The sequence below is a fragment of the Pelmatolapia mariae genome, linkage group LG14, assembly GCF_036321145.2.
Source record: "Pelmatolapia mariae isolate MD_Pm_ZW linkage group LG14, Pm_UMD_F_2, whole genome shotgun sequence".
In the NCBI taxonomy this organism is placed as follows: Eukaryota; Metazoa; Chordata; class Actinopteri; order Cichliformes; family Cichlidae; genus Pelmatolapia; species Pelmatolapia mariae.
The window spans coordinates 35,412,336-35,427,992 of NC_086239.1; the positions used below are offsets into that span (position 1 = coordinate 35,412,336).

Here is a 15,657-nt window from a genome sequence, read left to right on the forward strand (position 1 = left end):
GAGGTTAAAATTTATTTTCATAAGTAGGTAAAATAAAAGGTATTTATTAATAAAATATTGTAGTAACAACAGGACCAAGAGGAAGCTGCACCGGTTTCTCACACTCCATCTTCCCATCAGTTGTGAATATGATGCTGAGATACTTGAACCTCCTGTGTTTACAGCACCCGCTCATCCCTGGCACACAGGGAACCGTCAACAAGAAATAAATGCATAAAAAAATTACTGTCATATCAACTAATGATTGAATATTTGAAGATCATGACCATTTCTACTTTGATCCATCATTTAACATTTGCCTGCGCCATTCATCGGCTGCTTTCGCACGTCTGGCAAATCGAGTGAGGTTTTAAGATTTGACTGGAATACTTTTTTTAGTCCTTGGGTTTTCCTTTAGTTCTTGATTATTTATATTTAAATTTTGTGTGCTCATTAAAATGCTTAGAGTACTTTGTAGGTACAGTTAGTACTACTGCAGTAAATCAATACAGCGAGCACACAATGACTGAGAATTTGCTGTTTTTCTTCCTTCTTCATCAGTTTTATTTGCCACTTCTTTTTCTTTGCTGACGTTGATCCTGATTTATTTTTCTGTACTGATGTTCTCTGTCTGTGCTGCGTCGTTGGCTCTGAACCTCTCATTTCTCGGTGTGTTTCTAGGCGGGTCTCACTTCACTTCAAACGCTCCTGCTGTGAAAGACTTTATTACCACAGCAGCCTGTGAGCTCAGCAACATGACTCATACCCTGTTAACTTGTGACCCGCCCAGATCGCCCTCTGAATTGCCTCATCACGCCCTCTATCCCCCCCATCCTTACATCCCAGCATCTTTTTCATCACTTTGTTTTCGACTTTCTCCTGTTTTTTGTTCTTTTCATGAGCAAATGGAGCGAATGAGCACAGTATTTTGTAGAAAGCAGCTGTTTTTAACAGGCCAGCTGAGTCATTACATCCTCAGAATCCTTCTTGTGCAATGAAGCCATGTAAGATTTTACTGTCTTACTATAAATATACTACAACTGAACTTTTTCTTAGTCATAGACTCTCGGAGTGGTGATGGTACACAAACCAGCCACACAATGATGTTGTTGGATTGTTGTTGGATTGTTGTTGGATTCAGACTTTTCCCTATCACTTAAACTGTTCAACTAAACTAATAATTAACACGACTAATAATGAATAACCAGAACTGCAAAAAGACAGTGAGGAGTAATGCCAGTGCTGAGGAGGGAGCCATCGGGCTCTACCTTCTGTCTTTATATGCAAGCAGAGGATCGTTTGCAGCAAATCACAACGACTGATGCTGAATGTTGTCCACAGAAACAAAAATCACACCGAAGAAAATAAGATTTTGCCTTTTAGATTGTGATATTTGGAGTGGGTGTAAAATTGATTTGGTTCAGCACATCTGTGTACTTTGGGGGCGTGTAGTTCAGAAAACATTTACTGTGATTTTAACATTTTTTGCACCGCTTCATTAAGTACATCAAAAAAAATCGTCAGGTGATTTTGCCGAGGTGGGAACTTTTCAGATTTGACTTTTTTAAATATGTAATGAGCCCGCTGCTCCACCTCACCTGTCAGTCACCTGCTTTACCTGATTCCCCAGCTTGACTACAGGGAGTGTCTCTTGTCGTACTGGATCCAGACTGCTGTTTTCTAACATATGCTGGTTTTTGTTTCAGTCAACCACAACAGCAGGTGATTTTATTAAGGTCACTAGCTAAGTGTGGACATCTGTCAAACGTGAGAAAACATCATTGGCGGGACAGATTGCCAGTTTATTACAGGGCTTAAAAACATTTTTTTCACTTGCGTGATCAGTTGAGCCTCACGTGGGCCTGTGCTCGTGTTGTCAAGCATCAGGGACACGTGGAGGCTTTTTCTGGGAGCAGGATGGCAGAACCCTCAGTTGAAGTAAAAAGCGAGTGTCAATCCTGAGTGGGGCCTCACAGTCCTTCCAACAAGTTAAATATCGAAAATATTAAAACCACTTTTTTATTCCGTCGTCTTATAGCCATCTAATATCAGTCCTCAAAGGAAAATGTAGCAGGATGAGATAAAGGGCGTGGGAAAAGTTCTGAGACATCCTCCCACTTGCACACGGTGATAAGTTGAAATCACAATTATTTTTAAGTGATAAGTGCAGAATCGTGTATTCGTCTGTTTTATCTGGCAAAATGTGAGCTGTTAATGACTCACTGCAGAGTATGTACGTGACACGCCGCGAGTGCTGCCAAAACTGGCCAACAGTCACATTTGATTAATGGTTAAAAAGCAACAGGATTTTGAATCTTTTGACTCTCGATTAACGTCTGCAAGCGGCCAAAGCAGTACAACGAAAGACGACTCGTTTAGTATGTTTGTTTCAGCCTAATCATGTTTTTAAAAACGAATTGAGTCTGTCTCTCCAAAAACACACAAAAATTTACACTGACAAGCAAAGCAAAGATTTAAATATTTTTTTTACATTTCCAATAAAAATATCTGCAAAGAAAAAAGCACGAGGGCTCTCAGAGTTGACTGAAAGTACTTTTGCTTTGTCTTAATAGTAACGTTTGGTAGAAAACACCCGGTTATCACCTGCAGATTTCTTGAAACTGTTTGATATTTGAGTTTACTTCTGCCGAGCTTGAAGTTCCAGCAGTTCTTACTGTGTAGAACACCTTTATTTGACTGATCGGTTTCAGTTTGTGGACTTCATCAGGTTCATCATAAAACAGAGAGCCACATGGGAGATAGAGAAGCGCTTTAAATATGATAAATTAAAAAAAAAAAAAAACTTAAAATAAACAAATGGTATAACTGAGTGTTTAAAGAACAGGTAAAATCAACAGAACACATGATAAAAGCAGCTTAATCAAACATACGATGCAAATTAAACCTGAGTCATTTTAAAACCATGACAAGAAAATTTAGACTTTTAGAAAGTGATTCATTGAGAAGACTTCATCCACAGCCTCTAAAACCCTTAAATGCGATGTGACTTTTAAAGCTTGACAGCAGCTGTTTTCGAGCGTCGCTGCCTGTGAGCATGCATGTGTGATGTGTTTTACATATTTTACTTGGGAGTTTTACATTTGCATTTTTTCCTTACTGTTATTTTCTGTTAGCCTTCATCCCTTTCCTCCTTCCTCCACGCAGGTCTGATGCTCGGCCACAGCTGCCATCATGTTTGCCAAAAAGAAGAAGTCTCGTATCCAGATCTCAGCTCCGTCCAACTTTGAGCACCGTGTGCACACGGACTTTGACGAGCAGGAGCAGAAGTTTGTCGGGCTGCCGCGGCAATGGCAGTCACTAATCGAAGACACGGCGCAGAGGCCCAAACCCTTTATCGACGCGACCATCATCACTACTGTAGAACCGCGAAAGGTGAGCGAAAATCAGAGATTGAGTTTATCATACTGATTCTTTAGTGATAGATGATCTAAAATCTTCTCATGATTGTAGTTTTCAGTCATTTTTATACAAAAACAGCATACTCTGCCAACCCTGTAACCTGCTAACTTTACAGATTGTACTGCATCCTCTTTTTTTTTAAATCTTCAGACCATTGTACGCGGCAGCAGGATGGGAACAGAGTCTCTAACATGGCTGCTGGATGAGTTCGACACCATGTCTGTGACTCGCTCCAACTCCCTGCGGCGAGGGAGTCCTCCAACGCACCCTCGCAGGGACTCGAGCTCTTCAGGAGGAGGTGGAGGGCAGGAGAACGGAGATCCTCAATACAGACACTACTCAGACAGACAAGACAGACAAGACAGGTGAGACGATGAAGTACAGCTCCCCGTGGAGTGATAATCGTGCACATTTGCCTCGTTCCAGATTCCTCGGAAGTTGGTTGCCGGAACTGTTGAGTGCGTTCTGGTAAAGTCGAAAAAACTGAAAAGCAGGGTTTGTTTTGCTTCTTAGCAAGGTAGAGCAATTCGTCCATTACTACCAATACAGCATAAAACAAAACACCACTGCAGCACGTTCATGGATGCATCCTAATCACTGGACTATCCATAACTTATTTAGTGAGTCACAAATGCACAACAGTGGCAGTACAGATTACAAGTTTTACATATTTTAATACTGTTTACGTTCACTGCCGCCATTTTGGATTGTTAACTCGGGTTGATGGGGCTTAGATAAGGGCGTGTTCCAATTCTGACTTCCTCTGGAAGGCACCATTACTCCCTACACACCAAATGTTTTAAGGACCAGCTAAAGAAAGCTTACTCATGAGTATTGGATTACTTAATTAGATTAGTTTAAGAAAACTATAAGTCTAAGTCTACAAGTAGGAGTGAAGAAACTTAGTAAATTGTCATGAAATCTAAACTATACTGAAATGATATTGTGTACTTACCATAAATGTTCTTTTATATTTTAAGTAGTTTTTGTGTTAAGTTTCAGTTTTTGATTACTCTGTTTGTTTATCTTTTGTTTTTGTTTTTTTTTAATACGTGGCATTTTTTCAGGTTGTCAGCACAGTCATGTAGACATCCCAGTCTCAATAAACATCTGCAACAAATTAAAACTAAAGATATTGTCTGTGTTTGTTTATTTTGTGTTATTTTATTTTTGTATTTTATTTAAGTGCAAGATCTTGTTTTGGGTAATTGCTTTTCCATCTTTTTTGGTGGGATAACTAAAATGTATACCACACCCCTTTATAGTTTTTTCACTTAACTGAAATGACCTCCATTTACAAAAAATAATTAAACAGAAAGAAAACTGTACGGGAAATGTCTTTGCTTTCGTTCTTCTTGACACAACCTGCCTAATGAGGCTTCAGTCCTTTTGTTCATTCAGATTTGGCATGTCAACATGACTGTGAGTCATCTGTCTTCACTGCAAGCTATGTTTATATCATAAAGTCTATTTTGAACTGACAAACACCCTCTGTAATAAACTGTAATAAATAAAAATACTAAAACTGAACATTTTCAAACAATAAAAACTCAACTGGAAACGACTTGAAAATAAATAAAATGCAAAATAAAGGAGAAATGCAAATTGATGAAATAATATAAAGTTATAATAAATCTGTTCTGTATTTACATTTGTGTCGATGTGATTTTCAGAGACCGACCCAGACAAGACCAGCAGAGCGGAGGTGACCCCCGCCACCAGGGTCAGCGCGGGGTCCGTCCTCCTCAGACAGGTGAGGTGATCCAGGGCCGCCCCCAACAGCAGCCCCGGGGTCAAGAGCCCAGCAGAGCCCAGAGGGACAGACAAGGCCCCCCTCCTCCCCCTCACAGAGACAGACAGCCTCGGGACAGAGACCAGGTAGACACGGAAGAACCTGGAGTCACATTCACAGCTGTATTATTATTTTTAAGGCTCTTTGATGCTCAATTCTTGCCCAGTTTTCTTCTGATTGACTCCCCCCTCACAAACAGAAGGCGTCATCACATTTATCCAAAAGTAGGGGAAAAAAATGTTGAAACTGAGAGTAGAGTAATCTGAAGCCTTTTGCTTCACACTGATATCATGATTGGAAATTTGGGCATGTTTGACATGAACATTATAACAAAAGGTCAGTTGTGGTTCAGTTTGACCCCTTGCTCCTTTAGCCCACATACTCTCGCAAAATAGTGATTCTTAAAGAAGTTGCTTAGCCACAGAATTAAACGCTGTATGAATGTGTGTGAGTGGGTGAATGAGGCTTGTAGTACAAAGTGCTTTAAGTGCTCAGAGTAGAAAAGCACTATGTAAGTGCAATTCCATTCACCATTTTTATTAAATATTACAGAAAATAAAAGCGTAACAGGCAGTACAAACACCTCCTCTCTGTCGGTCTCTCCGTGAGTACTTCCCATTAATTTACTTTCTCTGGATTTTTCCCTCTCCTCAGGATCATGGGGCTCAGCGGGATCAGCCTGGTGACCACAGGCCAAAGTCCAGCTACGTGGCACGGGACAGCAGTCCTCAGTCTCCCAGAGACAAGAGGCCTCTCTCAGGACCCAACATACGCACCCCAAATCTGCCAATGTCTGAGGGAGTGATGAAAACTGCTCAACAAGCCACACGGCCGTTTAACACATACCCACGGACAGAGAGCGATGGCGGACGCAGCCCCACAGGACAGGTAGGGGTAGGAACCCTCAGGGAACCAGTGATTAAAATCACAGACGTGTCTAAACTGAGCCTGCTGGCAGATCTCCAGATCAGATTTAGCTGCTTTCTTTGTGACAGTTACCATAGCTCCATAATAATCCTGACACTCGTGCACCTCACATCCAGGGAGTAAGAAGATGTTGTGACAGAAAAGCTTCATTTAGATTTAAGTTTGTGCTTTGGCTCTCTTTTCCAGGTGGGTCGACACCATGAGTCCTCACCTCAGAACGGCCCCTCTAGCGGCTCCGTCCGAGGTTCCTCTGGCTCCAAACCCCCTATAAGCCACCCACACCCTCATCACTCTTCCCACCCCATCCTGGCCCCCGAGTCCTCCCAGCTCCCGCACACCCCTCACCCCAACGTTCCAGCCCCACGACCCCCTGTACCCTCTGGGCCCGCTGCATCGGGTGCTCCTCCTCAGGGCCGCTCACCACAGAGGGAACCCCAGCGAGTTTCCCATGAGCAGTTCAGAGCGGCACTGCAGATGGTGGTCGATCCGGGCGATCCGCGGACCTACTTGGATCACTACATTAAGATTGGTGAGGGCTCCACAGGGATTGTGTGTATCGCTACGATGAAAACCACAGGAAAACTGGTCGCCGTGAAAAAGATGGACCTGAGGAAACAACAGCGCAGAGAACTCCTCTTCAACGAGGTAAAAGATCTGTTTGGCAACTCAAAAAAGTCAGAATTAACATGCCAGATTATGGCAAAAACTACACAGAAGTAGGGAATGTAGAGCGTTTGGTTATTCTAGTTGGCTCGTTTACTCTGCACTGTTTACTGCACTGATGGCCATTGCCTTAACCAGCTGTGAGGTCACTGATCTCTGGAGATCTGTAATTTATATACTTTTGAAAATTTACACAAGGCAATGTGTGAGGTTGTAGGTGGCTTTTATTTTGAAAAGGCTCTATGGTAAATGTACAAACCCAGAAAAGTTAGGACACTGTGTTTAATCTAAATAAAACCAAAATGTAACATCAGTCAGATTCAGTTACATTTTTGTATATTTAAAATTTATGAAGTTTGATACGTTTTTAACACAATAAACAATCAAAATTTAACCCAGTTTAATCGGTACGGTTAAACATTGTCAATACAAATGTTGCGTTTGTATTTCAGAGGCATTCAGAAAGGTGGCCGAACCAAAGAGGAGACGAGATCTTTCTCTGTTCATACAGATCTGTTTTTTTTAATAGTCTCAAATCTAAAAATAATATTTGATGCTTTCCTGACACCAGCGCATTTTTCCAAACATAGATTTTTATGTTAATACATCAGAGTGGTAAGAAATGCGTGAAATCTCTCCACACTCAATTCAAGATAAAACCAATAAGTAAGAAGTCGCTTTTAGACACATCTCACGAGCCTGCGCTGCCGCCTGAAGCGTTGTGGGGTTCACGCTCTAGCTCGCCTTCGCCTCAGTTACAGATTTCCACCTTGGATTAGTGACGAGGCAGGGCTTCAGTGCAATCAAAGTAATGTGATGATCCTACCTCTCTGTGTGGTAACTGCAGGTGGTGATCATGCGGGACTATCACCATGAGAACGTGGTGGAGATGTATAACAGCTACCTGGTGGGAGATGAGCTCTGGGTCGTCATGGAGTTCATGGAGGGAGGAGCGCTCACTGACATCGTGACACACACAAGGTGAGAGAGAAACTTTATACATCAGTCATTTATGCAGCACCTCGCAGTATTAAATGGCTATAATAATAACAATAATAAGAGTAAAAATCCAACTGTCTGTTCATTTTCTTAATCACTGAGCCATTTCAGGGTTTACTGAGTTCTCCCAGCTGCAATAGTGATATTAATTACCAATATATACACACACTAAACCTTAGCTTATGCGTATGCAGTGAATAAACGTAGAGCCTATGCAAGTATCTGGCACTGATGCAAGCATGTGTGCACATGTTGATCTCCATGTTTGCTGTATGACCAGTAGTGAGGCCGTTCAAGGCTTTATGAGCGATTTAATAAAGTCTCAAAATGAATACAAACTTTAGCTGTAAGGCGGTGAAGTAAAGCAAGAAAAAAGGTGATGTCAGCTAGTTTCTGTTAGCTTAGCTCCAGTGTTCAAGCTAATGAGGACTGAATGCTGGAATTTAAGGAGGAGAAAATTAGTTCCAAATTTTTTACTGTATAGATTTGTTTTTTTGCAATGTTTGCTAGTTGAAAGAAACCAAAATACTTTAGGCATTGTACCCATTATATTCCTTTTTCATATGCTTTAAGCCATTTAAGTCTGCCCCTTATTAAGCTGTTTGTTCACCAGATATGATTTCCACCATAAGGGGGCGCTGTCTCCTATCTATTCAGCACAGAAACATACTGCATTACATCTATGTCTGTGTCATTTTACATTGTTTTCCACGCAACAGGAGTGAGAGTGTTTGGCAGACTGAGTCATCTAAGTCTAAAACATGCATAGGGGCTTTTTTTCTATAAATGTCATAAAGTAAATTTGGATTGGTGTGATGGGAATATTTTAGTCATGTCACGTAAATAATTTCTGTCCCTCTGAAAACATTTCGGTAATACATCATGGTGGATGTGCTAGTTTCACCACCCCCATCTTGATGTTTTTATATACGGAAATGTTTAATAGTAACAGACCGATAAGCTGCATGAGCTAATGAAACCGTTATAGGTCTTATTTACCAAAGTCACTGAAATCTTGCCCAGACAGGTGGTGATTTTAGGCCTGGTGACTTGCAGTACACTGATAGAAACTTGGTAAATGATGACGATGAAGAGGAAGCCAATTTGCTCATTAGTTTACAGAAGTAGGAACATTCAAATTTATTAACATATGACCAGAGAATAGTGAATAGGGTTTAAGCCCCGTTTGTGAAAATGCTAACAAACTGTGCTGATTGTTGTAGGTCAGAAAATGTGATGTTGTTTAAGTAAACAATGATTTGTTTGCTAATTTTCACAATTTTCTTAAATTTAATCAGATAATTTAATTTCATGTTATTTGGAACTGACTGTGTTTTGGCTTTAATATCTCTTAAGGTTGTACTAAAAGAGGTCTTGAAGTCTTAAATTGCGCTTGTGTTTACATGTAGACACCCTGTGTGATGCGTATTATTGTAGCTCAGTAACTTTTCACTCCTGACTGTGAACTGAATCACAGAAACTGGTGTCTCTATTCGTCTGCAGGATGAATGAGGAGCAGATCGCCACAGTGTGTCTGTCCGTCCTGAAGGCGTTGTCTGTCCTTCACACACAGGGTGTGATCCATAGAGACATAAAGAGTGACTCCATCCTCCTCACTCATGACGGACGGGTATGTACTACACTTCTGTAAGAATCAGTTTAAGTTCCTGTTTTGCAGCGTAACACTCAATAAAACTTCACTGGAAGGAGCAAGCGTTCAGATGTTGTCAGCATTTTCCACAGAATTAAGTTGTATTTCTCTGCCATTGCTCTGACATGTGCATCTGTAAAAGCAAAAAGACAAAGTCATAGTACTGTACACGCTTGGTGACAATATCAGCAATAATCAGCTGACTTTCATGTCAGTTCCTCTCATGAAAAGAACTTTACGATGACCTCGCCCAGCTCTGCAGCCTCAGTGAGCTCCGCACATCAGCGTGTGAACTGGTTCTCCAAATGCTCTGGTTTCTGGTTAGAGCGACCCTCTAGCTCACAGCGGATTTCCAGAGCAGAACAAAAACTATCTTCTGAAGGAATGTGGGGTTTGAGTCACTGAATAAGAGAGCAGCTAAATGCCACTTGGTCATCCTGCCGGTGGGCTCGCGATTGGCAATTGTTAGCTGGTTTGCAGGGACTCACCTTTCAAAATAATTTTGAGGGAATTAAACCCCAATTAAAACCTAAACAATGAAGAACTGCTTTAAATTATGTATGAATGTCTGACATGTTATATGTTAATAATCTGACAAGTAAAGTTTTTTCCGTAGAACCAAACAGTTTTTTTTTTTTTTTAATGTTGGAGGAACGCAAGAGAAACCCCAGCCAGCTGATCGGTCAAAGTTTCACAGGAAGGTGAATCATATAGTTCTGTTTTTAAAACAATGGCCTCACACTTGTGGTTTTATGTCAGACCACAACATAGTTGCTGAGAAAGCACTTTTTTAGCAAAAGACTGTAACAGACCTTTTATCACCAAGCATCTTCTATTAGTCATACGAAGAAGAGCACAAATATCATAAATCGCAATGTTGTGCATGTCTAAATATAGACTTGCACATGACCGTTGAAGTATCACCAAAGGAGATTCGTTTCCCCTCAGACCCTCGTATGCCTCGGCAGTGCTTGCAGAGGGGCAGGAGAGCCCGTCGATCGACAGAACTCGCTGACCTCCAATCTGAGCGTTACTGGGGCTGGGACAGCTTGAATTAAAACTTGTCCTCCACTCGATTATGTGGGTCAGAATGACAGAGCCGTCTATGACAGGGGTGTTGTTTCTCTGGTCCGATGATCGCTGAGCTCTCCAGCCCCACCCTCAGTTCCCTTACTGGAGTTTGCACAGTGTTTTTTTTAATGTGGTGCACTTTCAGTTTAGCAAGTGTAACCCAGGGTTTTTTTGTTTTTGTTTTTGTGTAGGTACAATTTACAGATTTCCCCTAAACACTTGGACTTTTTGACCACCTGCTCTGTGCAGGTGGTCAAAAAGTTACTAGAAAAGAGCTTACAGCTGCTGAATGTGCTTGTGTAAATGTGTCTGGTCAGTATGGGCTGTGCATAAAGGGCAACTTGAGGGCTGCAGTTTTTTGGGGGGAGTTTTTTTGTTTACTCCTTTGCATGTTGAGTGTCGGATTAATCTGTCACAGGAAACCATTTTAAACTAAATAAAACACGTTAAGCGTGAGACTGTCAATTGATGAGGTAGAGCTTTGTGGCCGGCTCACCTCTCCATAGGTCTCTTTAAGGATTAAGACTTTTAGGAGTTTGGGCTTATGCGTTGAGGTGAAGGCGTTTGGTACTTACTCATGATGGTTAAACTTCATGATTAACAGATGTGAAAAAGCATTGATGTCAAAGCTAGCCAAATAAACATGCCCGCGTATGTACTGCACACGGAGTGGAGCAGGCAGCAGTCACTCAAACGGAGAAAAAGTGTTTTGGTACAATATAAGAAAACATTCATCCAAATACTGTCAAACTTGTCACTGCCTTTAATCCAGCCTGCACCAGTATACCTGCCACGTTGAAAGTGTACTAGATATAGAGAAAGGGCAGAACAGGCAGATGTAGAGATGAGCTTGAAATGTCAAATACAAGGAGTTTTCAAACACTTCAAAACAAGGGAAGAGAAGAAATTTCAACCCAGGCCTGTATTCATATCCATGTAAATCACTTTTATGTAATAATTATCTTCCCTTTAACAAAAAGGCTGTCTCTCCTATCTTTTTATTCTTAGTTTTAATTTTAAAATTATTAATTATTAGCTACTTATACAGTGAGTACAGTTGAAGTATGACTCTTTTCTATTTAAATGTGAGGGTGGGGGTTTCCCAGTAAACCATTACTTAAGCAGAATGCACTAATATTAATAGCATTATCAGAGTTTTTTTTCTGCTGTAGCGCATCACGCTGTCTGCTGTGCGAAAGGACTATGGCATGCACCCGTAGTGGTGCAGCTTTATCTCTTCTACTTAAATTTTGTCTCTCGAGGTGCACAAACTCTGCAGGATGCACTGCAGCCACTGACAAAAAACCAAGCCCACTTCTTGCATGAGTTAAAATAAAATGGCAGCTAGAAAAAGGAACCAGATGCCTCTTAACCACTACTGCATCTGACACAGATGCCCAATCGCTTCCTGCCTGGTGACAAGCAAGTTTCTGCTTTCTACAGAAAATGAAACCACAGTTAAACCAATAAAAAAAGGAACTCATCCTCTGGTGTGTCATATTATGCGCACACACACACACATCCGAACTGTGCTTCTAAAACTGAAGAACTCTGCAGGTTCTGCTGACTTACTGTTTTAATATCACTGCTGCCAGAATTTTCTCACATAGGATAAGTTGATGTAACCGTGATGCTGAATGCGTTCACTGTGTGTGTTGTAGCTCTTGCATCACATCATGAAAAACAAAATTCTGCAGAAATCCACACACATTTCTTCATAGAAGACGAGGCTCTGTATTTTGTACGACGAAATGCCCAAAAATCAGTTCCTCATTAGAAAAGTTTTTTGTGCTGTTTCTGTAGAGAAGCGGCTGCCGTGTATTTCTGGCGTTGTTACACCTGCAGTTTCTCCTGGCATTGTGATCATCGTCGTTTGGTGGTTTTGTTTGTAATCCTGTTCACATCTCAGTTAATAGCTCATCAGCACAGAACAACCATTTGCCTTATTATACATTAAATTATTAAACTGGAGCTCAGCAGTTTGCCACCTTTCCTTTTTTTCATAACCTCATAATCATCTTTGATCTAAATTCACACCCCTTTAGTCGGAAAGTGCAGATTCAGATCACGGATGCTAGGCTGTCTGTAACAGCTGTTAAAGCTGCAATCAAGACCACACGTTTCATTGTAACTCTTCAGCCCTGCAGGGCCGAGTTGGCCCACCACTTCTTAATTCATGTTTAATAGTTAGAATAAATTCCAATGAGAGGAAACCTGCTTATACAGTGTAGTGCGTATATATTATACACAGACGGAGGTCTTTGCTGAGCCTCTTCTGAGAGCGCATTTGCTGTGCAAGTCACACATTTGATGCTACTGCATAAACCACTTTGTGCTTGATCACATCTGATGAATGCTTGTGGGTTGATGTCTTTATGAGCTGTGGTTTCGCCATCACCTCGGCCTCCAGATCTATGCATGACCAAGCGTTTGTCTGCAGTGACACCAAAGCGCTTTGTCTACTCTGTCGCGAGACAGATAAAGCACCTGCCAGCTCTGTTTAATCTTCCTGTGAGACTCTGTGTCCACAGTTTGCTGCAGTAGAATAAAATGAGTAAACGAGCGTTAACATGGCAGAAATGTTTCTATTGTAATGTCTCCAGTAGTGTTTTGTTAGCTTTAATGACCTTCAGATTGTTTAATTTGTTTATTGTATGGTGTGTTGGCTAGTTTTTCAAACACTGCAGATTCTACAAACACAAAGTGTTAGTTTATTATTATTATTATTAATATTATTTAAATTTCATCTTTGGAGGAAAAAAGGCTCTAAGGGAGGGATTATATTTGCTTACTGACACAGATGGACACCACAGATGAGTCATTCCTATTCTCCTTTTTTCCAAGTAGACTTGGAGTCCATCTGTAGGGTTCGTGTTGGTTCGCTGTAGTTCTGTTGGAGAAGTCCTCATGGTCCCAAAAAACTGGTGGGCACGCAGATGTTTGCATGCAGCCTTGTGCTCAATGTCTGATGAGGAAATTTACATCACTTGAATGCAGAAATTTTAACACCCACACAAATCATCATCACCATCTGACAAATCTTATTAGTCTAAATACTGAATGCTAGTTGAAGCTCAACTATATAAAATACTCACCCATACAGCACTAAAACTGAAAGCATAACTTCCATACATGTCGTAAGTATGCAAATGTATGAAGGGTGGCAGGTCCTCTAAATGATTTTCAAAAAGAATATTTTTCTTTATCAGTGTAATAATAAACAGTTATAATGAAAAATAAACCCCCACAACCTTCTTAGAGGAAACAAGTTTAAGAGTATAACCAAAAATAAATAAATTCTCACCGTTTTATTGCCTGTAAACCAGCCTCATAGTTAAAAACATGGCTCGGGTTAACATGAGTCTAAAGTGGCATGTCTAAGGAGTACATTTCCCAGATTGAAGATTATGTTGCACCGCAGGAGAATAAATTGTTTCCCCGTTGTAAGCAGAGGATGTCATGCTCCGTCCTAGTGATTAGCTATGCAGTCATTTTATTTGCAGTATCTGTATTAGTAGTTAAAGTTTCAGTAAATAAAAAAATCAAGTCAGAGTGTCATCTGTTAGCACTCTGAATGAACCTAAACGGCTTACAATAAAACATGAAGCACTGATGTGCATGCAGGCTCTGGGGGAAGTAGCGGTCTGCTTATTTGAAAACCGTAGTTTGAAGTTCTCTGGGTGGTCTCGTTCTCTCACAGAGCGCTTCCTGTTGGCAGCTGTGGTGTTTTGGTGCTGGGCTGGGTTTTACTTGCTGCTTGTGGTTTGGCCTGGCAGGGGAAGCAGAATCAGCCAAGCAAGAAGCGTTTCTCGGCAGAGGGGCGAGAGTGTTTGTTGTGTCTGAATGCACCTGCGTGCTGAGCGCTGCATTTGTGTGATGGTTTCATCCTCCTACAGTAAGTTCAGGCAGTGGGTTTTTGTTCTGGGTTGTGCTGTATCGTCTGCTGGACGTGGAGCTCAGTGACCATCATGTTCATGTCTGTGTATGGTGGTGTTCACACATGTGCAGTGTGAACCACTTCTCCTAACAGGCTGTTTTATTTCTCTTTATGAGTAATCTGAGCCCAGCAGCCAGCACTGTGGCAGACACTCAGCACAAGGCTCAGTGTCTGATTATGCAGCCATGCAAAAACTTTCTCAGAAAGAGGTGTGGATGGCAGCGATGCCTGACTGACATGAGGTCATGTGTGGTTCATCAGATAAACTGTCTGAATATTTATTTTTATGCGGCTGAAACAGTAAACCGATAACCATTCTGGCTCTGTTACCAGGAGTCTATTATCTAGTATCCAAATGGTGTTTTACACAAAATCAGATTGTATATGAGCGCCTCATGCAGGCAGGAAAGTACACCCACACTTATCTAAACAAATGAATGAATAATTGCACACACACATTGGGGAACTTCAGATCAGCTGAGCTTAAAGTCACTTCCAAATTCAGTCCACTAACTCCACCATCTTAATCTGAAGGTAGCTGCAGTCTTAGCCTTTGGCGTCTATCTGACCCATAGCTGAACCGTAAAAGATGTAACTTCCAGGTATGAAAGGTGCCCAGCTGGGATCACCTTGACTCTATAGAGGTTTTGGGGAAAACATGCCTCAGCTCTCTTTCTCTGTAAACTCTTATTTGTTAGTTTTTATTGAACTGAGTGAAAATGAGGGATGAACCAGGGTATCATCATTGGCTCAGTATCATCCCTTCTTTGGTCAGATTGTGTGGAGAACATCAGACTTCATTCATCTTTTATATACAGTTTACACTCTGACTGTAGGGTGAGTGAATGATATCAAGCCACTAGGTGGGGAAACATGACACAGGAAGTGCTGGAACTAGCTGTTTAGCAACAACAGAGCGTTCAAAATAAGAGCTATGGGGACTGTCCACAAATGAGACTCAAAATGAGCACGAGCTGCTCGCTCAAGTAAAGTCTGTTTGAGAAAAGCTGCGGAAAAATGTTTGATGTTAACAATAATGTTCCTGTTTCTTCTTGTCTTCTTCTCCTCCTTCCTCTCCATCTGCAGGTGAAGCTGTCCGATTTTGGTTTCTGTGCACAGGTGTCTAAGGAAGTGCAGAGAAGGAAGTCTCTGGTTGGAACTCCATACTGGATGGCACCAGAGCTCATATCCAGATTACCTTACGGACCAGAGGTAACA

The 15,657-nt window shown here is 41.3% G+C and overlaps 2 protein-coding genes across 3 annotated transcripts in view; both read left to right on the plus strand.

Annotated features, from left to right (window-relative positions):
* The window catches only part of LOC135933758 (uncharacterized), a 375,148-nt gene that overhangs the window by 27,582 nt on the left and 331,909 nt on the right, over window positions 1-15,657 (plus strand). The gene's annotated exons all lie outside the window — the stretch shown is intronic.
* pak4 (p21 protein (Cdc42/Rac)-activated kinase 4) overlaps window positions 1-15,657 on the plus strand; it is a 40,414-nt gene that overhangs the window by 20,440 nt on the left and 4,317 nt on the right. For both annotated transcript variants that reach the window (XM_063492693.1, XM_063492694.1), the window contains exons 2-9: window positions 3,145-3,372; window positions 3,550-3,764; window positions 5,073-5,277; window positions 5,846-6,079; window positions 6,305-6,763; window positions 7,629-7,762; window positions 9,284-9,410; window positions 15,526-15,651. In XM_063492693.1, coding sequence (XP_063348763.1) covers window positions 3,172-3,372; window positions 3,550-3,764; window positions 5,073-5,277; window positions 5,846-6,079; window positions 6,305-6,763; window positions 7,629-7,762; window positions 9,284-9,410; window positions 15,526-15,651 — 1,701 coding nt within the window. In that variant the 5' untranslated portion in view covers window positions 3,145-3,171. The remainder of the gene's footprint in view (window positions 1-3,144; window positions 3,373-3,549; window positions 3,765-5,072; window positions 5,278-5,845; window positions 6,080-6,304; window positions 6,764-7,628; window positions 7,763-9,283; window positions 9,411-15,525; window positions 15,652-15,657) is intronic.